The sequence below is a fragment of the Lepus europaeus genome, chromosome 1, assembly GCF_033115175.1.
Source record: "Lepus europaeus isolate LE1 chromosome 1, mLepTim1.pri, whole genome shotgun sequence".
Classification (NCBI taxonomy): domain Eukaryota; kingdom Metazoa; phylum Chordata; class Mammalia; order Lagomorpha; family Leporidae; genus Lepus; species Lepus europaeus.
Window position 1 is genome coordinate 76,258,786 of NC_084827.1, and position 24,573 is coordinate 76,283,358.

The 24,573-nt window shown below is 46.7% G+C and overlaps 1 protein-coding gene across 1 annotated transcript in view; it reads right to left on the minus strand.

Moving 5' to 3' along the window:
- Positions 1–24,573, minus strand: part of LOC133765794 (lactase/phlorizin hydrolase) — a 59,190-nt gene that overhangs the window by 19,670 nt on the left and 14,947 nt on the right. Inside the window, exons 4-9 of the mRNA XM_062199331.1 lie at positions 20,428–20,530; positions 18,442–18,520; positions 11,444–12,158; positions 6,806–7,451; positions 1,983–3,533; positions 683–951 (exon numbers count right to left, since the gene is read on the minus strand). Of these exons, the coding sequence (XP_062055315.1) occupies positions 683–951; positions 1,983–3,533; positions 6,806–7,451; positions 11,444–12,158; positions 18,442–18,520; positions 20,428–20,530 (3,363 nt within the window). The remainder of the gene's footprint in view (positions 1–682; positions 952–1,982; positions 3,534–6,805; positions 7,452–11,443; positions 12,159–18,441; positions 18,521–20,427; positions 20,531–24,573) is intronic.

A 24,573-nucleotide genomic window follows, 5' to 3' on the forward strand; every position in this document is an offset into this window, starting at 1 on the left:
TCTGGTAGTGTGGATGTGTGGGATTAGGTAGCCATTATCTGCCACAGAAATATTTTCAGCTGCTATGGCCATCAGGAAAAATCCATGGGCTTAGAACACCTTGGCTCCTGAAGGAGCATACACAGCCCACTTCTGCATAAGCAAAGATAAATGGAGGTGGGAGGTGAACACAGGGCCCCACTGCTCCTTGCCATGCAACACTCTTTGCTTTTAATCTTTCATTTTTCTAGGAAAAAATAAAATCATTGTGTTTTCTGAATTAGTGAGCTCATATGGCATAAATAACGTATCAATCTGATGTTTTAAAGCATCAGAAACATGAGGTCCACATTTAGAGCCAATTTGAGCAAACTTCCTGCTTTGAGGAGACTAGAAGTGAAATCAGGATTTCCAGTGGATACTGTTCATATTTGTGTATTTGCCCTTGTGCTTCTCCCAAAACTTCATCTACTCCACCTGGCCCAACAAATTGCATCTCAGCACAGCCCACCCAACTGTTCCGGTTGAACCAAATTCGAGTTTGTGAAGAAGCTAGGTTGTCCAGGAAGAAGAATGCCCTGATCTCCACAGCATAGGACTCCCTTCAAGAGTTACTGAAACCCCTGCCTTCCAGAGCAGCAAGCCCAGCTCTGGTACATGGCAGCTGTGCCGTATATGGTATGCATCTCCCTGAACTCCTCACCTGAAATGCAGCAGTAGATGTACTCCAGAAGAAGCCCTCAGGAAACTGTCCATACACAAACTCATCCTCACTGGGCAGTGGCATGCCGTTGTTGGTAATGAGTTCTGTGTAGTAACCGGCTGAGATTCTTGCTGTGCGAGGCCTGTTCGCATTCTCAAAGTCAACATGATACAGTCCAAACTTGACTGTGTAGCCTAGAAGCCACTCAAAGTTGTCCATCAGAGACCAAGCAGAATACCCTCGAAGGTTGACACCATCAAGCCTGTAGGCTGGGAACATTTCATGGTAAGCAGAGGAGAGTTTTACCCCAGGAGGCAAGAACCCCAAGAAGCCCAGGAAAGACTGGTTTCTCCACTAAAAGCAATGGTTTCGAATAATCAACTTGTACACAAAGTAATCTATGCCTTGAGAGAGGGACAGATCATCTTTTTTATTTTACTCTGCCATCTCTGACAAGCTCACAGCAAGCATTAATGACTAATCTTCACAAAATCAAATTCTTCTGGTAGGTAGAGACATGTCTGAAATCCAAGGGACTAAGCCCGCTTGAGATGTTAAGCACAGAGGTATAAATTAGAGAAGAATATCTAATTCTAAATGAGTAATATGGAACCCACTAGAATATGAGTTCTGTGAGGGCAGAAGTTTATGTTTTATCTCCAACACTAAACCAGAACATGTCACATGGTACTAGCTCAAGAATAAGTGAGCAGACTCACAAAAATGGTCTTGTGGGGATTCTGTGCTGTACATTTGTGCTCTCTCTGCCAAGACAACCACAGTGTTTTAAAAGCTTCCCAAACAGGTCAAAGCCCAAGATAAGCAAAGGGTTTGAGGTTAGGGAATAAGAGTTAGAATGGGCCGGCGCCGTGGCTTAACAGGCTAATCCTCCGCCTTGCAGCACCGGCACTCCGGGTTCTAGTCCCAGTTGGGGCGCCGGATTCTATCCCGGTTGCCCCTCTTCCAGGCCAGCTCTCTGCTATGGCCCGGGAAGGCAGTGGAGGATGGCCCAAGTCCTTGGGCCCTGCACCCAAATGGGAGACCAGGAGAAGCACCTGGCTCCTGGCTTCGGATCAGCGAGATGCGCAGGCCACAGTGGCCATTGGAGGGTGAATCAGCGGCAAAAAGAAAGACCTTTCTCTCTGTCTCTCTCTCTCTCTCACTATCTACTCTGCCTGTCAAAAAAAAAAAAAAGAGTTAGAATGGTCAATGGTTTGTAAATCACTCTGCCAAAACATTTCGAACACATGACGTATGGAATGCGGGAAGATTTTGTAAGGAAGATCAAGACCTCACATACCTTTCAAAGCTTCATTGATGTAGGTTTTGTAGTAAAATATCCTGTCAATATCCTCCAGTTTTGAATCTCTCAGGCCTACCCCGTTTTCTGTGATGTAAATGGGGATGTCTCCATATTCTTCCTTGATCCAATTCAGGAGTCTCCGTATTCCAAAGGACGCAGCTCTGTTCATTGCCGTGGTAGGCCATGATGTGTCCTCCTCCTCAGCCAATTCCTGGTCATCTTCGTAGGAGGGTGGGTTGAGCGCGGGTGTCTTATGCTGTACAATTTTGGAGGAATAGGAGTTGAGGCAGAAGACGTCAGCCGTACCCCTAATGTAGCTCTTCTCTTCCTCAGTGAAGCTTGGCAGGCGGGAGGTGGCTAAGTGTTGGAGTTCACTCCTGTTGCCCACTTTCCACTTCATGGCATCGGGATAGTCTCCAGTTTTAAAAATGGGGTGGGCATACCAGCCCAGGGTGAACTGCATCTTTCGGTCAGCTGCTTCCACGTCTCTTAGGACATCCGGTGACTTGGGTTCTGCCCATTCTGCAACAAGACTCAATGAGATGACCCCGTTCTGATTCTGCCTGTATTTCTCATCATACGTGTGATAGACTCGGGCATGAGCTTTGATGAGGGCATGGCTGATCCTATAAGGTGCCCAGCCTGGGTCATTCACATTTGGGGGAAAGGTCCCGGAGCCGTAACTCCACCATGAATAGTACGTGGGCTCATTAAAGGTGATCCAGAACTTGACTCTGTCCCCAAACGTCCGGAAACAATAGTCTGCATAGCTGTCAAACAGATCAATCAAGGAAGGATTCTCCCAGCCTCCTATATCCTGGAGGGCCTGGGGCAGGTCCCAGTGAAACAGTGTCACCATGGGAAAGATACTGCTTGCCAGCAAGCCATCGATCAGCCTGTTGTAATAATCAACACCATGACTATTGATAGAACTGTTTGTCCCGGTTGGGAAAATGCGAGACCAGGAGAGAGAGAACCGATAGGCTTTCACCTTCAAAGCTCGAAGCACATTCAGATCAGCATCCAGTTGGTTGTAGCTGTCGCAGGCGATGTCTCCTGTGGAGTTGTCCGTCACACCGTTCCCTGGGGTGTGAGTAAAGTTATCCCAAATGCTGGGCCCTTTGCCATCAGCATCCCATGCTCCTTCAATCTGATACGCTGAAGAGGACACACCCCACAGGAAGTCATCCCGGAAGGTACCGTGATAGAACAAGTCTCTTTCAAACTTGGTCTGGCTGGAGAACTTCTCCCAAACCACTTTAGCCTTGGAGGGCACCTCTGATGGGAGGGACGAGGCTCTGGGTTTGGAAGGCAAGTGTGCTGTGTTACGTGGCAGTGGTGGCTGTACTGCCTTGGTGAGGAAACCATTCTTTTCAATGATGCTGGTGAGAAGGAAGGCAGATTTCCTGGGAGTTCTGGGCTTGCTGCTCTCGTTGAAATTGACATGGTATAGCCCGAATCTCTGGCTGTAGCCGGCGGGGCCTTCAAAGCCATCAATGAGGGAACGAGCAATGTAAGAACGAACATCCACTGAGTCCTCCTTGATAGCTAGAAGAGTAAAGTCTCTGTTACTACAGGTTTACTGACTAATATATCCCTTTTATTTCTCAGAATGATAAAAAGGAAACCCACAAGACTCCCATAAAGTATCAGTTTACTTCTCGAGCCATAAATCTTAACACAAAGGGGATTCTTATTATAAAAGTAGTACTACAGAGCGAATGTGCCCTCTCCTTGGTTTCATGCAGACTATATGAATCACTTAACTTTTTTTAAATATGTTTTTGCTTTTCCTTGTTTATATTTGGTAATACTGACACAAAATATTGACGCATTCCATATTGAAAAAGAAATAAATCTAAGGAAATGTATTCCTTGGTACAGTGGGTTGAATAGTGCCCCTATTCCTCCAAAAAATATGTCTACCTCCTAACCACCCCACTTCATGAATATAACCTTACCTGGAAAGAGAGATTTGGCAAATAACTGAATTAGTGATCTTAAGATGAGATCATTCTAGCTTTCTCAGATAAACTCTAAATCTAGTAGCAAGTATTTTTATAAGAGGAAAAGGCCATGTGAAGATGGAGGCCAAGATTACAGAGATGCAGCTACAAGCAAAACAGTGGAGGATGGCCCAAGTGTTTGGGCCCCGTACCTACATGGGAGACCTGGAAAAAGCTCCTTACTCCTGGCTTCAGATAAACCTAGCTCCAACCTTGTGGCCATTTGGGGAGTGAACCAGTGGATGGAGGATTTCTCTCTCTCTCTCTCTCTTTCTCTCTCTCTCTAACTATGCCTTTCAAATAAATAAATAAATAAATTTTTTAAAAAGAAAGAAAGAAGAATGGTCTGGAGGAACAGGCAATGTGGCACAGTGGGTTAAACTGATGCCTGTGACACTGGCATCCCATATGTATCCTGGATGCTCCACTTTATTTATTTATTTATTTTTTTGACAGGCAGAGTTAGACAGTGAGAGATACAGAGAGACAGAGAGAAAGGTCTTCCTTTTTCCTTTGGTTCACCCACTAAATGGCCGCTATGGCCAGCACGCTGTGCCGATCCAAAAGCCAGGAGCCAGGCGCTTCCTCCTGGTTCTCCCATGAGGGTGCAGGGCCCAAGCACTTGGGCCATCCTCCACTGCCTTCCCGGGCCACAGCAGAGAGCTGGACTGGAAGAGGAGCAACTGGGACAGAATCTGGCGCCCCGACTGGAACTAGAACCCGGGGTGCCAGTGCCACAGGTGGAGGATTAGCCTAGTGTGCTGCGGCGCCGGCCAGATGCTCCACTTTTGATCCAGCTTTCTTCTAATGTACCTGGAAAAGCAGCAGAAGATGGCCCAAGTATTTGGGTCCCTGCTACCCACATAGTAGAATAGGATTGAGTTTCAAGATCCTATGACTTTGGCTTGGCCCAGTACCACACATTGCAGCATTTGAGAAGTGAACAAGCAGATAGAAGAACTCTCTCTCTCTGTGTTTCTCCCTTTCTGTAATTCTGCCTTTCAAATAAAGAAATAAACCTTCAAAGGAAGGAAGGAAGGGAGGAAGGGAGGGAGGGAGGGAAGCAGGGAGGGAGGGGAGAAAGAAAGAAGGAAAGAAGGAAGGAAGGAAAGGAAGGAAGGAAGGAAGGAAGGAAGGAAGGAAGGAAGGAAGGAAGGAAGACTGACTCTGGAGCCACCAAAAGCAAGAATAAGCAAGGAACACATTCTCTTAGCTTTTGAAATGAGATTGGCCCTACCAACACCTTGATTTTGGACTTCAAGCCTCTAAAAACATGTTTGAATAAATTTTTGTTGTTCTAAACTACCAAGTCTGCGGTATTTTGTTATAGTGGCCCCAGGAAATTAATACATATGGTTCACCTCTGATTTGCTGCACAACAATCTAGTAAATCAACCAAGAACCAAAGCCAAAGTAATAGACAATGGCTGAGGGCTCCAGCTTAGAGCTAGAAAAGGATAAAATCTTAATTTTATTAGACTATACAACCTGTCAAAAAAACATACTGACGACATAAGAGATAGGTAAAGTTGCTCATTGATTCAGTAAGGAAGTTAATAAGCATCTACTTTATCCCAAGAGCATGTCAGGCTCTGGGGATACAAAGATGAATTAAAGCCTCACAGCTTAGAGGGTGGCGTGAAGAACTGAGCCAGAAATAGAAAGGCCTCTGGGTCCCCTCCTGATGTGTCACTCAAACCCTCAGAGCATCCATTTTACAGTTGTCCCATGAGGACAACATTGCCCTTTATTTACTGTCCAAGGCAGTACCCTTGAGGATCACTTGAGACGATGTCTTAAAATAATTCCAAGGTTACGAAGGTTACAGAATTATGAAGGTAACTGAAGCTGAGAGGAATATTGGTGGAGGATGGAGAGGGTGTCTAACCTCAGGAACAGTGGCAGGCAGATTTCCATTCCTTACCACCGTGTCCAGGACAGGCAGGTATCTCTAATAAATTATTTTCTCTGAATTTGACAAGGCCATGAAACTTCAACACAGCCTTCTGGACAGATGGCTCGCTACTCACTATAAACTGTTTAAGGCTGACAGGGGCTGGCACTGTGATACAGCAGGTAAAGCCGCTGCCTGCAGTGCTTATATCCCACATGGGTGCTAGATTGGGTCCCAGCTGCTCTACTTCCAACCCAGCTCTCTGCTATGTGCTGGGAAAGCAGTAGAAGATGGCCCAAGTCCTTGGGTCCCTGCAACAGCATGACAGACCCAGAAGAAGATCCTGGCTCCTGGCTTTGGATAGGCCCAGCTCCAGACGTTGCGGCCATTTGGGGAGTGAACAAGCAGACAGAAGACTTTCTCTCTTTCTCTCTGCCTCTGCTTCTCTCTAATTCTGCCTACTAAATAAATAAAATCTTAAAAATGACTTATCAGGTTGGAATCCCATGCTAAGTAATCTCAGGCATACTGTAGTGTCTATATCACTTTATATTTCAATTATCTGTGTTCTGTAGACTTCTCTATAAAAGGATGATGTTTGAATATTGTACCCTCGTACTCTTTCCCAATGCCTGGAACATAATAGGCACTAAATAAATTTGCTAAATAGTGAACTTAACAGTAATGAGGCATGATTGCTGGATAGGACTCAGATGAGCAGATGTACAAGGGAGACATACTAGGAAATACAAACATGAAATCAAGGAAGAGAGACTTTGGAAAAGAGAATTAGGAGGATCAGGTAAGGGACTCCCCACTGTTAATGCTAATATTGTCTTTTTGTCTTCAAACAAATCTCTGAAGACTTGGAGGAGAAGTACCACCCACCTTCCAATCACCAGCAGATGCACTGTTCTTACCCTTGAGCACCTCATTGATGTACTGATTGAAGTAGTCTACTCTCAAGGAATCACTGAGGAGATTTTCACTCTCCCCTATGGGCATGCCATTCCCAGCCAGGTAGATTGGAACTTTTCCTTTGGTGTATTCCAAGGATACAAACTGCAACAGTCTCCTTATACCCCAGGGCACCACGCGAATCCAAGGAGACGAAGTCTGGGGCCATGCAGGGTCCGTGTGTTGGGAGAAGCCTCCGATGGTATCATAGCTGGGGATGCAGCTGTCTTCTGGCGCCTTGCTGATGAGGCGCGACGTGTAATGAGACAAACCCAGAAAATCAGCAGAGCCTTTTAAGAGCTGCTTCTCTGTGTCAGTGAACTCCGGGAGCTGTGCGACAGGACTAGGGCACTGTTTACCCATTTGCTGGAGCTGAGCCTTCATGGTGGCTGGGTAGTCCCCATCCACAAAGATGGGGTGTGCAAACCAGCCCAGCATGAAGTGCAAGAAGCGCTCAGAGGCTGCAAGGTCCTCAGGACGCTCTGGAGACAGGGGTTCTGCCCAGTCTGAGTTCAGCACAATGCCCACACGGCCCTGCTGCTGTGGGCGATGGTGGCTGTTGTAGTGGTGCCAAGTCCTGGCGTGGGCCTTCAGGACCAAGTGAGCCACCTTGTGGGAAGAACGGAGGAAAACAGTGCTTAGTAACAACAGCAAGGACAACAGCAAGACTAACAAGCCAATAACAAGTTAACAGCAACAAGGTTATCAAGCGAACACCAATGTCAACAATAGCCACAAGCCAGTAAATATAACACTGACAAAGTCAGTATCAACAGCATCAACACTAATAAGAATATCAAGTAATCAACCAGTCACTGATATCAACAAGTCAATAATAATTTCAATCAGAAAACTACATGACCATCGAGCCAACAATAACAATTGTCAGACATCAGCCTCATAAGAGCTTAATACTGATGTCAACAAGTTAACATCAACACCACTGTCAACATCAACTAGTCAATAGCAATGTCAGTTATATAAAAAGTATCAATAATGTCAGTTAATCAACAACACTGTTGACAACAATGTCAGCAATACAACTCCCACATCATCAACAGAGTCCAGAAGTCACCAAGTCAACAACAGCATCAACAACCACATTAAAAACCACTAACATATGAGCACCTATTACTCAGTGAATTCTTTCATGCAATCCTCATGTGGGAAGTACACTTAATAGCACTTTACAGATGAGGAAAACACAACCCACATATGTGTAAAAACTCTACAAGATTCACAGTTACAAATAAAGTGAGAACACAAAATCCAAGCAGTCCAATTCCAGGTCTGCTATTGTCACCCACAATGCTATTCTGCCCCTGTCCTTAATAAGGCTTATTTACCAGTTAGTTAATGGGCCATATTGTTTTAAATAACATATAAGAGAGAGGGCCACTATTTCTAACTCACCTATTCTCCTTTCTCCTGAATGAAATCTGGGAAGAAAAATCACAACCAGGAATCTCTTCATGGGCCGGCGCCGTGGCTCACTTGGCTAATCCTCCACCTGCAGTGCTGGCACCCCGGCTTCTAGTCCCAGTTGGGGTGCCAGGTTCTAGTCCCGGTTGCTCCTCTTCCAGGCCAGCTCTCTGCTGTGGCCCAGGAAAGCAGTGGAGGATGGCCCAATTGCTTGGGTCCCTGCACCCGCATGAGAGACTGGGAGGAAGTACCTGGCTTCTGGCTTCAGATCAGCGCAGCACCGGCCGCAGTGGCCATTGGGGAGTGAACCAATGGAAGGAAGACCTTTCTCTCTGTTTCTCTCTCACTGTCTATAATTCTACCTATCCAAAAAAAAAAAAGGAATCTCTTCATGAATTTAACTCATGGTCTTAAAAGTCAACAGCTTTTCTTGGTGGAGGATTATGGGCTAATGTGGGTGAAAGAGGTCTGTCCAGATTATAACAAGCCTACATTTAAAGCCTGACTTTGCCACTAACTTGCTTTATAAACTCAGAAAATCTGATCTCTCAACGTCAGCTTCCGTGCTGCAAGCAGCAGGTGACTAGGGATCTCATGGGGAGGCTTACATGATTACAGTGCAGACTGTATCAAGCTGAAACCTGTAGGGCAGGAGCAAGACCTAGATTTTAGCTCCCTTTCCTTTTTCCTTTTTATCATCTGAAGATGATGACACTGGATTTTGAAGAATTTCATATCAAAATATGCCCTACAGACTGAAACTAAGTTCTTATCATGCCCCAGTTCTAAGTACTTAATCAGGTTCTAAACTCAATGGCAAACTGCACACCTTTCCCAAAGTCAGGAATGCTTCCCCTCTACACCGGTCAGTGTCAGGGTGGGGGCTCAGTGGAATACTAGACAATCATCTGAAACAGTCATGTTACAAAGTCAAGTAAGCAATGAGCACTAAATGAGGAACACTGTGATAGTGCCATAAACACAAAGAATCCAAGACAGGAAGAAACTTTGGGAGATTGAGAGAAACTATTTCTTTAAAATTTTCCCATAAATAGTTGCTACTTGAAATTCCTCCCTGAAAATTCATTACAAAGCCCTAAGCTTCAATGTGGGGATGGAGTCTTTTGGAAGTTATTCCTTATTGATGAGTTCATGAGGCTGTGTCCCTCACAATGGGATCAAGGCCATTACATGAAAGGCAACCAGAATGATCTGTCTGTCTCTCTCTCCCCTCCTCCCCTCCCCAGAATATGAGGACACAACAAGTGATGGCTCTCTGCAGACCAGGAAAACAGCCCTCACCACAACCTGACCATGCTGACATCTTGGTCTTGGGATTGTCAGACTCCAGGACTGTGAGAAATAGACATCTGTTGGGGTTGGCGCTGCGGCATAGTGGGTAAAGCCCTCGCCTGCAGTGCTGGCATCCCATATGGGCACCGGCTCAAGTCCAGGCTGCTCCGCTTCCATTCCAGCAATCTGCTATGGCCTGGGAAAGCAGTAGAAGCTGGCTCAAGTCCTTGGGCCCCTGGACTCGCATAGGAGACCCAGAAGAAGCTCCTGGCTCTTGGCTTCAGATCAGTGCAGCTCCAGCCATTGCGGCCAATTGTGAAGGAAACCAGCTGATGGAAGACCTGCCTCTGTCTGTCTGTCTCTCTCTCTACCTCTCCTTCTCTCTGTGTGTAACTCTTTCAAATAAAATAAATCTTTAAAAATAAATAAATAAATAATAAGCATCTGTTCTCACTAGTCTATGGCAATATAGCAACCTGAGTTAAGACAGTGAATGGTATCATAGCATTTTAACCAATGTGATGGGTCCCAGAAATTCCACAGAAATGTCATTTGATACAAAAAAAGTACATGTGTTTTAAAATTTTTGGCACCAAATAAACTTATTTTTCACCTCCATTTTTCCATGAACTTTTTTGAAGCATCTTCATAAATAAAAGCAGGAAACGAAGGAGAAACATGAAGGGAACGTTTTCATCAAAGTTTCTGTAAAAATATTTCAGGAGCCATAGTTTAAAGCATAAGAAAAAAAGCCTAAGCAGAATGATTTCGATAAGCTCCACAACTAGGACACAAAAAGAAAAGTTCAAACCGTCCATTTCAGAAGAACTGATTATGTATATATGTGTTCATCTGCTGAACAAGAGCTCCCATATGGGTGCTGGTTCTAGTCCCAGCTGTTCCTCTTCCAATCCAGCTTGCTGCTATGGCCTGGGAAAGCAGTGGAAGATGGCCCAAGTGCTTGGACCCCTGCACCCACATGGGAGACCAGGAAGAAGCACCTGGCTCTTGGCTTCGGATCAGCGCAGCTCTGGCCGTTGTGGCCATTTGGGGAGTGAACCAACAGAAGGAAGACATTTCTCTCTGTCTCTCCCTCTCACTGTAATTCTACCTCTCAAATAAATAAATAAAATCTTTAAAAAAATAAATTTCTGGCCGGTGCCGTGGCTCACTGGGCTAATCCTCTGCCTTGCGGCGCCGGCACACCAGGTTCTAGTCCCAGTCGGGGCACCGATCCTGTCCCGGTTGCCCCTCTTCCAGGCCAGCTCTCTGCTGTGGCCAGGGAGTGCAGTGGAGGATGGCCCAAGTCCTTGGGCCCTGCACCCCATGGGAGACCAGGAGAAGCACCAGGCTCCTGCCATTGGATCAGCGCGGTGCGCCAGCCGCAGCGCGCCTACCATGGCGGCCATTGGAGGGTGAACCAACGGCAAAAGGAAGACCTTTCTCTCTGTCTCTCTCTCACTATCCACTCTGTAAATTTCCTCCTTACTGAAGTCAGTTAGGACCGTTTTGTTGTTTGACATTTGCCAGTGAGAGTCCTAGCTGACATGGGACTCTCTCTTCAGGGTGAAGGAGCCTCAGGCTCAAAGCATGGCTTCAATCTGGCAACCTGCTAGAGATGTTACGATCACATTGTGTATCCTCTGAGTCCCAACTCTCTCATCCTTCAGTGCCATTCTTAGGATGTAAGAACTCTTTTTCAAATGCAAGCATGGTGTCAGGACAAAATAACATGACCAACTATTTATGATTCCTTCTTTTCCTATGATTGATTTAAAGATCAAAAAGTAAATATTTGCTGATGGGAAGGAGACAGATAATATGACTTTCTTCCAGTCAAATACCCCTTCTGCTTGGATCAGTAGGAGATGCAGAGATGGGAATACCTGAAATGAGGCGATCCCTGGGTCTGAGATGCCTGGTGCATGGTGGCCGGTGCCATAACCCGCGTAGCTCATCACCCATGGCTCGTGGAAGGTCACCCACAGCTTCACACGGTTCCCGAACGCAGAGAAGCAGAAGGCTGCGTAGTCCACAAAGGCATCCACCACGCTCTCATTCTGCCACCCTCCCTCATCCTGTAGGGCCTGAGGCAGGTCCCAGTGGAAGAGCGTGGCCATGGGCTCAATGTGGGAGTCCAGCAGGCTGTCGATCAGCTTGTTATAGTAGGCGACGCCCTGGGGGCTAGGGCTGCTCCCGCGCCCCATGGGGAAGATCCGGGACCAGGAGATGGAGAACTTGTACACCTGAGCCCTGAGGCCGCGAAGCAGGGCCACGTCAGAGGCCCACTTGTAGTAGCTGTCACTGGCCACCTCCGGCGTCGCCTGGCCCTGGGCAGCTTTTAGATGCCCAAATTGATCCCAGACACTGGGTCCTCTTCCGCCCTCAGCCCAGCCTCCTTCCACATTAAAGGCTCCCGTGGAGACGCCCCACAGGAAGCCTTGGGGAAAAGTATCCTGCAGGAATGCATCCCTTTCTGCCCTGGGCTGGTGAGCAAACATTTCCCAGACTCTCTGGTAGGCCGACGCAGGGGCTGAGTCGCTGGCAGCTCTCTCGTGGTCTGTCTGAAGGGCCAGGCTGTCAGTCAGAAAGCAAGATATGCTGTGGATGGAAGAGACATAAAGGGACATAGTGATTAATGCCCTGGGGGTTTACAAATGCCCCCACAGTGACGGACAGTGGCATTATCATTAATGAGTAAAGATTCCAGAAACACTGAGTCAAAAAACATGTGCTACAAAGTCATGACTGGCAGTGGAAAAATCATTACTATCATCCCTATTTGTTGTTGTTTTTGCATGAGTAAAACTGTAACAATACTTGCCTTCTCTGTATTAGATTGTCCTTGAATACATCTTCAGTTCTGATGCCATAATTTATTTTTCTTATAATGTATTGTTTACAAAATGTAGCTATTAATGATGATTTCAGGGGCAGGTGTTTGGTATACAAATTATGCTGCAATATTGGATGCCTGCATCCCATAACAGAGTGCCTGGCTTGAGTCCAGCTCTACTCTCCATTTCAACTACCTGCTAATGTACACCCTGGGAGGCAGAGTGATGGCTGAAGTATTTCATTCCCTGCCACCCACATGGGAAACCCAGATGGAACCCTGGGATCCTGGCTTTGACCTGTCCCAGCCCTGGCTGTTGTGGGCATTTGGGGAGTTAATCAGTGGATGGGAGATTTCTGCCTGTCTCAGTCTCTATATCTTTCTACCTTTCATATAAATAAAATAAATGAAGAAAAAATTTTAAAACATAATGATGGGGCCAGCGCCGTGGCTCACTTGGCTAATCCTCCGCCTGTGGCACTGGCACCCCGGGTTCTAGTCCCGGTCGGGGCACCGGATTCTGTCCCTGTTGTTCCTCTTTCAGGCCAGCTCTCTGTTGCAGCCCGGGAAGGCAGTGGAGGATGGCCCAAGTGCTTGGGCCCTGTACCCGCATGGGAGAACCGGGAGGAAGCACCTGGCTCCTGGCTTTGGATCAGCACAGTGCGCCGGCCATAGCGGCCATTTGGAGGGTGAACCAAAGGAAAAAGGAAGACCTTTCTCTCTGTCTCTCTGTCTCTCTCACTGTCTAACTCTGCCTGTCAAAAAACAACAACAACATAATGATGACCTCATTTCATTGAACCCTGGTTTTCTACTGGCCACTTTGATAAAAAGGTATGTAAATTATTTAATTACCACAGTAAATTTATGAGGCAGATACTACAACTATTTATCCTTATCCTATGGGGGCAGGGAGGGGCTGAAAAATAAATGAGTAACTTTTGGGCTTCAGCAGATAAACAACTATTTATCAGCTGGTGCAGGAATATTTGAATAATTAAACCTCTGGTACAGCTCTAGTGATGTGTGAGCCAACCAAACAGCAGCCTAGGCTACAAACTCCTTTCTTCTTCATGCTTCTTGGATTGTGGGTATGCTGACAGGTTCTAAAGCATCCATCTGGGACCGTGAAATAAAGGGTTTGGTAAGATGAGAAAGCAACAAGATTGGGGTCTGGATATCTGATCATTTTAAGTAACTTCTCATTGACCACAAACTTGAAATTGGTGAAGCCAAGTCTCAGCTTTTAATCACTATGCCATCATGTATAGGCATAGATTTGATTATGTTTATGTTTGTGTACATATGAGTAAATATATCTGAAATAAAGCATCACAGAAAATTGCTACCCTTATATGCAATATAGTCTGATATTTTCTGTTTTACTGTAATCTGTTCTTCCCTTTCTTCCATTCCTTTCTTCTTTCCTTCCTTCCTTCCTTTTTTTGGATTGGTGTGAGGCAGGAATTTTGGTTGCCCCTCTCTAAATTAATTTCACAATCAATCAGTCATGTTTTGGGGGTAGAGGAGAGTGTAGTTTCTGGTATAGCCCTGGTCATTGTGCACGTTTGAGGAGTAAACCAGTGGATGGAAGATCTCTCTGTGTCTGTCTCTTTCTCTCGGCCTTTTCAATAAACAGTAGTTAACTATTTTTTAAGATTTATTTTATTTATTTGAAAGGCAGAGTTAGAGAGGGACAGAAAGAAAGAGGTCTTCCATCTGTTAGTTCACTCCCTAGATGGCTGCAATGGCTGGGGTTGAGCCTGGTCGAAGCCAGGAGCCAGAAGCTTCTTCCTGGGCCATCCTCTGCTGTTTTTCCCAGGCAGATTAGCAGAGAGCTGGATTGGAAGTAGACATCTAGGACATGAACCAGTGCCCAAATGGGACTCTGGCATTGCAGGTGGCAGCTTAACCTCTATATCGTAATGCCAGCCCCTAGTTAACTAATTTTTAAAAGTCATCTTCTGTGACTGGTGTCGTGGTGCAGTCGTGGCGCTGCCTATGATGCCTGTATCCCATATGGGCATAGGTTCAAATTCTGGCTGCTCCACTTACAATCCAGCTCCCTGCTAATCTACCTGGGTAAGTAGCAAAAGAGTGTGCAAGTGCTTAGACCCCTGGTACCCATGTGGGACACCCACATGAAGCTTCTGGCTCCTGGCTTCAGCCTGTACCAGCCCCAGAGAATGTAGCCATCGGAGAATGAAACAGCAGATGGAAGATCTCTCTCTGTGTCTCTCCCTGTCTCTGTAACTCTGCCTTAAAACAAACAAACAAACAAACATATTCTGCAGGCAGGAAACACTGTACTATGAATGACACCAAGCAGAGGGTAGCAGGAGCAATGGTCAGGGGAAGGTGTGTTGGTCATAACACTCATGGGGAAAAGGAGGCTGAGCACAAGAGAATTTCCTTGTCTATGTGCTGTGGGGTCAAGAGGTAGTGATGCACACAGCAGGCAGGTTGCCCAGAGAGTACAAACGGCAGAAGCAACAGGGACAATACAAAAAGGCCTTCCTCCCAAGGAGCAAAGTCTGCAAGGGAGCTTCCAAACCTCAGCCCTTCTCTCTACTCAGCACCAACTGCCCACATTTGCTGGAATAGTGAGTGGCTGGGGGAGAAGATCGTCTATGGTATGGCTCACCCAGAACATTCTCATTGACCTGGTTCTTCAAGGGAAAATCCAGGTGCAAGCAACAGAAAGTGAATAGATGCTAGACAGAAAAAAGTAATGGTACTATTTACACAGACCTACTCAGATGTGTGGTACCCCTGATTTCTGCCAACGAGGGGAGTGTACCACCCTGGTGCTCAGCTCCAGCTGCTCGTACCCTCACTGACCCAAACCTCCAGACTCTGACTCTGTCCTCCTGCCTTGGGTGAGACGAGCTCTGAGGAGATAAATCTACACCTCTGGGTGCAGGATGACCTGCCACGCAGATGTTGGCGTGGGGAGTCCAGGGTCTGCCTAACCTGGGGGGAGATTTCCCAAAGAAAGCCTCATGCCCGATGCTCATGGCTTCTAAGTCCCTCTCCTGCAGTCTCACAGTGCCCCACACAACGCTCTCTTCCACCTCTGCGGACCAGTGCTGTGTGTCTCCTGTCACTCTCTGGTGTGACAGTCATTTGAGTCTCTGTCTCACCTGCAGGGGTCAAACTTCTTGAGGGAGAAATCTATGTTAGCCCTCTCTAAAACCCCTCCCTCTGTGCCACATCCACCTGAGTAAGGGCCCTGGGTGTCAATTTCAAGGTAGGACAAGCGGGCCTGGTGAAGTACCCGGGTCAGGGTGGTAGAGAGGGAACCTCAGCGCTGGTGCCACTTGTGCTTTGCAAGCACTGAACTCCCAGGAAACCCATTTTGTTTTGGCCTTTGAGTTTCGTTCCCAGGGACACAGCCCAGCACCCTTGGCTGGCCCCATGTGTGGTCAGGGAGCAGCTCCACCTGTGTTCACTGCTCTGCTTGCACTCCCAGCCCACAGCCTGAAGTCCAGCAGCGGCCCTGGGTCTGCTGACTGGAAGAGTTGAGAAGAGGAAAGAGAGAGGGAGGTCACAGCTCAGAACAGAACAACTACTCCAAGAGGAAAGGGATAAGGAGGTGGTGGCACTGATGTTGATATGCTTCAGAGGTGCATGATAGGAGAGCTCCAGCTGGGAGTCTGGAAGCCCAGCGATCATCTCCAGTGTTTGCTGTACCTTATTGCCTGCTGTGTGAAGGTCACATGTGGAATACACACCCATTGGGTGCCAGGTTCTTGGAAACCATACCACCCTTTTCTTGCCAACTTGAAAAGCATATTCGGATATTGATGCTTGAGACTGTATAATTGTATGGATAACCTCAAATATGCTCTTACTTTTTAAGAGTGTATCACTGGGGGCCAGCACTGTGATGTAGCGGGTAAAGCCACCACCTACAGTGCTGACATCCCATATGGGCACTGGTTTAATTCCTGGCTGCTCCACTTCCGATCCAGCTCTCTGATGGCCTGGGAAAGCAGTACAAGATGGCCCAAGTCCTTGGGCTCCTGCACCCACATGGGAAGACCCAGAGGAAGCTCCTGGCTCCCAGCTTCAGATAGGCACAGATCTGTCCGTTGCAGCCAACTGGGGAGAGAACCAGTGGATGAAAGACCTCTCTCTCTGCCTCTCCTTCCCTCTCTGTGTAACTCTGTCTTTCAAATAAATAAATAAATCTTTAAAAATAAAAGTGTATCACAGACTTTGGTACTCTAGTCATTCAGTAAGAAATTATTTGGGGGACCACCAGTGTGGTGTAGTGGGAAAAGCAGCCGCCTGCAGTGCCAGCATCCCGTATGGGCACCGGTTTGAATCCCAGCTACTCCACTTCTGATCCAGCTCTCTGATATGGCCTGGGAAAGCAGCAGAAGACGGCCCAAGTCCTTGGGCCCCTGTACCCACATGGGAAGACTTGGAGGAAGCTCCTGGCTTCAGATTGGCACAGCTCCGACCGTTGCGGCCAACTGGGGAGTGAACCAGTGAATGGAAGACCTCTCTTTCTGCCTCTCCTTCTCTCTCTGTGTAACTCTGACTTTCAAATAAAATAAATAAAAACATTTAAAAAAAGAAATTATTTGTAACTCATAACTGATTAAACTTTCTGTCCCAAGAACACTGTCAGGTGAGAGTTCAGCAGCATCTGGCTTTCTTCTCTACTGTCTCCTCACAGGGAGGACATTTCACATAGAAAGTACAGAAAACTAGGGCTGGTATTGTGGCATAGTGGGTGAAATTGCCTTCTGTGGTGCAAGCAACTCATATGGGTGCCAGTTTGTGTCTTGGTTGCTTTATTCCTGATCCAGCTCCAGCTCCTGGCTTATGACCCTGGAAAAGCAGTGGCATATGGCCCAAGTGCTTGGCCCAGCCGCTCATGTGGGAGACCTGCAAGAAGTTCCTGACTTTGGCCTGGCTCAGCCCTGGCCATTGTGGCCATTTAGGAAGTGAACAAGCAGACGGAAGACCTCTCTCTTTGTCTCTCCCTCTCTACCTAATTACGACTTTCAAATAAATAAATCAATAAATAAATCTTTTTTATAAGTGCAGAGAACTCATATCACATGACTTCAGTAGGATGATCAGATCTATCTCTATCATGGCCTTTAGTCCTCATGCTCATAACTCCAAAAGCATCTTCTTTTTAAACAAATCTTATCAGAGCCGGCACTGTGGTAAAGATGCCGCCTGCAGTGCCAGCATCCCATCTGGGTGCCACTTCTGATCCAGCTCTCTGCTTTGGTCTGGGAAAGCAGTGGAAGATGGCCCAACTCCTTGGGCCCCTGCACCCACATGGGAGACCTAGAAGAAGCTCCTGGCCTCTGGCTTCAGATTAGCCCGGCTCCAGCCATTTGGGGAATGACCCAGCAGATGAAAGACTCACTCTCTCTCCCTTTCTCTCTCATCCTCTCTATAACTCTGCCTTTCAAATAAATAAATAAATCTTTAAAGAAATTTATTTATTTGAAAGGTGGGGGTGGGGAGAGAGAGAAATCTGTCTTCCATCTGCTGCTTAATGTTCAAATGCTTGCAACAGCCAAGGCTGGGAAAGGCTGAAGCCAGGAGCCAGAAACTCAACTCCATTCTCTAATGTTCGTGGCAGGGATCCAAGAATTTGAGCCATCATCTGCTGCCTCTAAAGGTATGCATTCACAGGAAGTTGGATTTGGAAATGGAACTCAGACTCAGACTACAGGATACCCATATGGGATGTGGATGTTCCAGGAGGAATCTTAACCATGGCATCAAACACCTGCCATACTCTAAGGGGATCTTAAACTAAAAGGCAGGGGTTCAAATCCTAGCTCTGTAAGTTGTGTGCTGCTGGGTGAGAAAGCCAGACTGTGTAAGGCCCAGAGTAGAACTCAGTGAGAGACAGATTCTCCCTGTTTTCCATCTGAGCCTTCATTTCTCTATTTAATTGAATGGTTATAATAAATCCACTGGCCTGAGAGATTACAACAGTCCCTTGAGATTACACATGTGCAAGAACAGCAGAGTATTGTACCAACATCAGTTACTGAGAGCTAACATTACCTTTTCTTGGAAGTTGATGAACAGCTCAGAAATGCATTAACATCAAACCCAAGGGTGAGCACTTGGTCTTTATTTATGGCTGTAAGAGAAGAAGCTTGATTAACCTGAAGCCTGAGAAAGAACAGGCATGTCTGAAGTCAACAGATTCCCTAACTCACACAACACAACCAAATACCAAGCAATGGCTCAAGTGCTTCTGGAAAATACCATGGGCTAAGGTTTGGGAAGTAGGATATGACTTTTCCTTTGTATGACTTGAAACAGTGGGTTTCACAACTCAGTGTAAATCAATATCAGCTACAGAGCTTGTACTGATACAGGCTGCAAAGCCCGCCATGAGTCTCTGATGCAGTGGGTGTTAGGTGGGGCTCAGGAAGATGCATTTCTTTTTTTTTTTTTTTTTTTTGACAGGCAGAGTGGACAGTGAGAGAGAGAGACAGAGAGAAAGGTCTTCCTCTGCCATTGGTTCACCCTCCAATGGCCGCCGTGGCCGGCGCACTGCGCTGATCCAAAGCCAGGAGCCAGGTGCTTCTCCTGGTCTCCCATGGGGTGCAGGGCCCAAGCACTTGGGCCATCCTCCACTGCACTCCCAGGCCACAGCAGAAGCTGGCCTGGAAGAGGGGCAACCGGGACAGCATCCGATGCCCTGACTGGGACTAGAACCTGGTGTGCTGGCGCCGCTAGGCGGAGGATTAGCCTATTGAGCCACGGTGCCAACCCAGGAAGATGCATTTCTAACAATTTCACAGGTGATGCTGATGCTGCAGGTGATGCTGGTGACTACAATTGGAGGAAAATTGGTTTAAAAGAATTCAAACATTAGAAGGGGTAGATATGTTTTAAAATGCTACAAAATGCCCAATCATAGAAGTTATCATTTGACCCACAAGAGAAAGGAATGGGATTTAAGAAGAGAACTGGTTATGCTGTCAAGGGTGAGTTAGGATGAGGGCTGTTGACAGGTCTGTGAATGAGGGTCAGGAGGCCATTGTTGCCACCTGGTGCCAGGAGGGTAATAGCATAAGGAAGAACAACATGTATTTCTCCCATACCCTGGCCTGTGAAAAGGGTGACAGGACTGAACATCGACCCTCAGCCTGTGTCCCTCCCCCGCTTCCTGCAGAGCCTCCAGTGGCCCCAGCCTAAATACCTTTTTTTTTTTTTAACTTTTTTTTTTTTTGACAGGCAGAGTGGACAGTGAGAGAGACAGAGAGAAAGGTCTTCCTTTTGCCATTGGTTCACCCTCCAATGGCCGCCGCAGCCGGTGCGCTGCGGCCAGCACACCGCGCTGATCCAAAGGCAGGAGCCAGGTGCTTCTCCTGGTCTCCCATGGGGTGCAGGGCCCAAGCACTTGGGCCATCCTCCACTGCAATCCCGGGCCATAAAAGAGATCCAGCCTCCATACCTTAACAGCCCACTCCTCCCCTGACTGGACCAGAGCAGCCTCCTGATCCACAATCAACCAATCAGATTCACTCTCAAGAATAATCTGAATGAAGAGACAATGAGAAGATGGTTTTTGAGCTGCGAGTCCCAGACCTGAAGGTTCTTAGCATCTTGGTCAGAGGTTTGCCAGGGTTAAGGTAATGAGGACATGGACCAAGAGTAAGCAGGGCACTGGCTAGACAGAGACAAGTGCCAGGCAACCCTGCCAGGAGGGGCAGAAATGAGAGACTTGTAGGGACAGATAACTGAAGGGGATATAAAGGCAAAAATTGGCTGCCTGCTTACAACTTACATCTGAGCCTGACGGTGCTTATTTCCATATGAAGCATCTTGGCATACTTGCATAGAAGCTCTCATCTTTCTTGGGTCATGAGACATGGTTGCAAGGGACCATTAACAGGAAGGCAGGAGATACCTGGTGTATGGGCAGTGGCTCTCAGACCAGCCTCTTCTCTTAGAAACCTCAGACTTTTGAGACTGCTACCCACCAAACCAGTGTGCCAAATGTCACTCAGAAACTCTCCCCAGTCTTTCACTCACCTTCAATAAAGCTGAAGAGCAGGCTGGCTGGGTTCTTTCTGCTGGAGGGGCAGTCCTGGAGTCTCAGAGTGAAGATGAAAACTTTCACTTTTGGCTCAATGGTCTGAGAAAGATAAGGACCAACAAGTAAACCCAAACTGCCTAGGAAGTATCTTCTGATACCAGACAAAGTTGCAAGATGAGAAGCTATAAACACTCATTCTTACTTTGGAAATTACCTCTAGCCTAATTTAATGAGCTGGTAGCAGACTCCAAAATAACCTATGCTTTCAATGACATAGGCCACAATCCCCACAAAAGGGACACACACACTTAATACTTCATCACAGGGCTATGAGGTACCTCCTTGAGTCAGGACGTGTGTTAGGATAAGGAACAAGGCCATCCACTCACATCAGGAATCCATGATACCCAAGAGGCTTAATTTAGGCGCCAGTGCTGTGGCACAGTAGGTTAAACTGCTGCTTGCCATATCAGCATCCCATATGGCTGCTGGTTCTGTTCCTGGCTGCTCTACTTCCAATCCAGCTCCCTGCTAATGAGACTGGGAAAGCAGTGGAAGATGGCCCAAGCCCCTGAGTCTCTGTTACCAGGGGGGAGACTCAGAAGCAGCTGCTTACTTCTGGCTTCGGCCTGGCCCAGCTCTAGTCATTGTATCCATGTGAGAAACAAACTAGTGGGTGGAAGATCTCTCTGTCTGACTCTCTCTGTAACTCTGCCTTTCAAATAAATAAATAATTTTTTTAAAAAAGCTTAATTAGGATGCCACCAGCACCATATTTATGGGCATCTAAAGTCTGCTTCAAGATAATCCCAACTGAGAAGTAGGAGAGATGGGTGTAGTTCAGACAACACCAGCCTTGGGCCAACAGCTTTGCAAGCTGTCAATGGCTTCAGAGGGGCTCAATCTACTTTTTCTACTTATGATGTGTTTGAAATTTTCCATAATAAGAAGTTAAATGAGTTGTCATCATTACATTGTAACACATGTAATTCTCCTTGTTTCTAGCCATTTCAGTATTAAGAAAAACATCTCTAAGCTGACATGATTAAATGACCTGTTTTGAGAAGGTTAGGGTTTGATCATTTTTTCCAAACCAATTTATTCTTCCTCTGAGCAGTTATAAGCTACTAATAGGGACCAGAGTTGTGGTGTAGTTAAGCCACCACCTGCGATGCTTGCATCCCATATGGATGCCAATTTGAGTCCCGGCTGCTCCACTTTAGTTCCAGCTGCCTGTTAATGTACCTTGGAAAGCACAGGATGATGGCCCCAGTACTTGGCCCCCTGACACCTACATGGGATAACCAGATGAAGCCCCTAATCCTGCCTAGCCCAGCCCTGGCCATTGTAGCCGTTTGTGAAGTGAACCAGTGGATGGAAGACCTCTCTCTCACTCACTCTGTGTGTGTGTGTGTATGTGTGTATGTGTCTCACTCTCTCTGTAACACTGCCTTTCAAATAAATAAATAAATAAATAAATAAATAAATAAATAAATAAATCTTTCTTGAAAAATGCTACTAACAGAGGCCAACTGCAACAAATTCAAAAGAAGCAACACCTGGGACCAAGTCAATTGTTTACAGAGGAGGCATCTGAAGCCCTGAAGAGCCAAATGAGTTGGCCCCGACTGGGCAGTGACTCCCCACATCCCTTGCTCTTTGCTTGTGCTGGGTGCCTGCAGAAGAGCCATGTAGTTGAAGGTGGCCTGTTCATAGAACCAAAGTTCCTTCCTTCCTGAAAGATCTTTACACAGGGCGGGGACACCTGTAGTGTCACAGGATGGTACGGCTGGAGGAGCCTTGGAGACTCCCTGTCCTGTCTCTGTGAAGTGAAGAACTCCCTGGGATGACAGAGCCTTTTCTGAGAAGCGGATGTGAGATCCCCTGTGGGCCTCCTGCAGAGTTCAGACTCTGATATGACCTGGCTCTCCACCCAGGTGCCAGGCTTGATGATGTTCCCAGGATCTGAGACAACTGTGTGCTGTCAGGGCCTGGGAAGCTTGTGAGGGTGCACAGTACTCTGGGGGAGTGCAGGGAATAGGAGCAGGTGCCTGCTGCCTCCTGCAATGCCGCCAACCCACCACCTACAGGAAGAGGTCCCTTTAAGAGGACAGTAGGGTACCAGTACGAGGAGGGAATATGTTGAGAAGGCCACCGTGGACAACATGGTTCAGGGTCCCATAGACACAACCTGGCCCCTCTGTTCAATGAGGACCCTGCTGTTCTTCCTGTCCTGCGTGTGGTAACCATGCTTGGGAAATGCTGCCTGGTATGTACCAGAGCCCCAGAGAGGAAGACTCCTCTTTGGCACAGCTGTTGCCACTTGTCACTCTGAATCTCTGAGCTGCAGCTGAGCTGGCAGGTGCAATGGGTGGAAATGAACCCCTAACAAGGAAACAAAAGGAGCAAGAACAATTGCCTGACATTTAATCATAATAAATGGCTGTTTTAAAACAGAAAGTTTTACTCTGTGGCTGGCTGGCTGTGGACTGAGGCTTCACAGTGTTGTTCAGACACTGGTGGGAGCAGAATCTTGACAATGTTGTGACATAAAATGAGAAGCACTCCGGACCACATCCTCAAGCATAAATGGCACCAGTTCTGCTGCCTGCCTCTCAAAGGCCTGCTGCATCTGTGTGACTGAGATGGTTTTAGAACATGGGCAGTGACTGAACCCCTTAGCTTAGCAATATTTTCTGGTTGAATTCCTCATGGAAGACAACAGGTAGATTTAGTCAGCATGGGTATAAGCTGACCTGGAAGACAGCACAGTGCTGTTTTAGGCCCAGAAATCTTAGCCACAAGCCCACAAGTTCAGGCTCTGGGTTGCAAGTAAGTTCAGGTTCAGGTGAGAAGGTGTTTACAAAAACAACTAACATCATTTATGATTTTAAAAATGTCACACTTGTCATAATGCACCTACACAGCTTAGATTTATCTTTGTTTTGAGAAGCAGAGTGTTGTCCAAGAATGAGAAGGTCCTGGTTCTAATTCCACCACCAACACTCACTACTCAGAATCTGTACTTGGTTAAGTTTCCTAAACCTTGGAACGTGTTGTGGGGTAGAAACCATGTGTGGACTAAGCTCCTTGCACAGTGGCTGGCATGAAGCACTGTATTCATAGAGTTCTTGTGGGTGCACTGATTGTCCTTGATTGGATCATCTTACTGTTTGTAGATAGGAAAAGCAGTGGTGTCTACACTGGAGGCTAGAAGCAGAGACATTGGGATTGGATTGATGCTTGTGTACCCATTGCAAGTCTCCTGCCTCAGCTTCAATGTAGCTGGGTCACTGCTTGGCATTACTGACTTGCCCTTTCAATGGATGGTTCCTTGGATAAACCATTCTCCTGGTGGTGGAGGTGGTGTGATTCAAAACTGAGAATTGTCATAGGGGCTTCCCAGCCTGCCTTCTGATAATCACAGGGCTAAACAGAGAGAAAAGTGGTTTCATGCCCCAACCTACAAAGGCACGAGTTCTTATACGAGTGAATCCTGGTGGTCAGATATCTGCAGAGAGGCCTGAGAGAAGGCTGCTCTTCAGGGTTATGCACAGGATCACAAGTAGGACTTGGAAGGTCAAAGAGAAACTGTAGAATAGTCAGTTATTTCCCATCAGGAGATGGAATATAGTTGGAACTCAAAGGAATTTAGCAAGGAAGTCACACTGCAGGAACCAAACATAAGGCATAGTTGGGTAGGAGGCTTCTAACACAGCCCTCTAACAGGCCAGCAATGTGAGACTTGAGAAAGACAGTATTCGTTATGGTGAGCAGACTCCTGAGGTTACTGAAAGGTCCCCATAACTAGGATCTAAATCAATAGACCTGGGTGTGAAATTTTTAAAAATTGTATTAAAATAAACAACATAAAGTTTATCATTTTACTAATATTTAAGAGTACAAAATCAAATCACACTGTTGGGTAAAGATCACCACCACTGGCAAATATTCTTCTTATAACTCAGAATGAACAATAGAATTTTAGTTCTCAGTAGTTTCTTCCCAAAGAGCAGAAGGTCCATGTGACTATTTTCCTTCACAATATAGCCCTGTTATCCTTTCCAGGAGGACTGCCTGACAGCCCAAGCTTCTCGGGATGCCTTCGATGGAAACCCCAAATGCCCCTCAGTAGGTCTTCT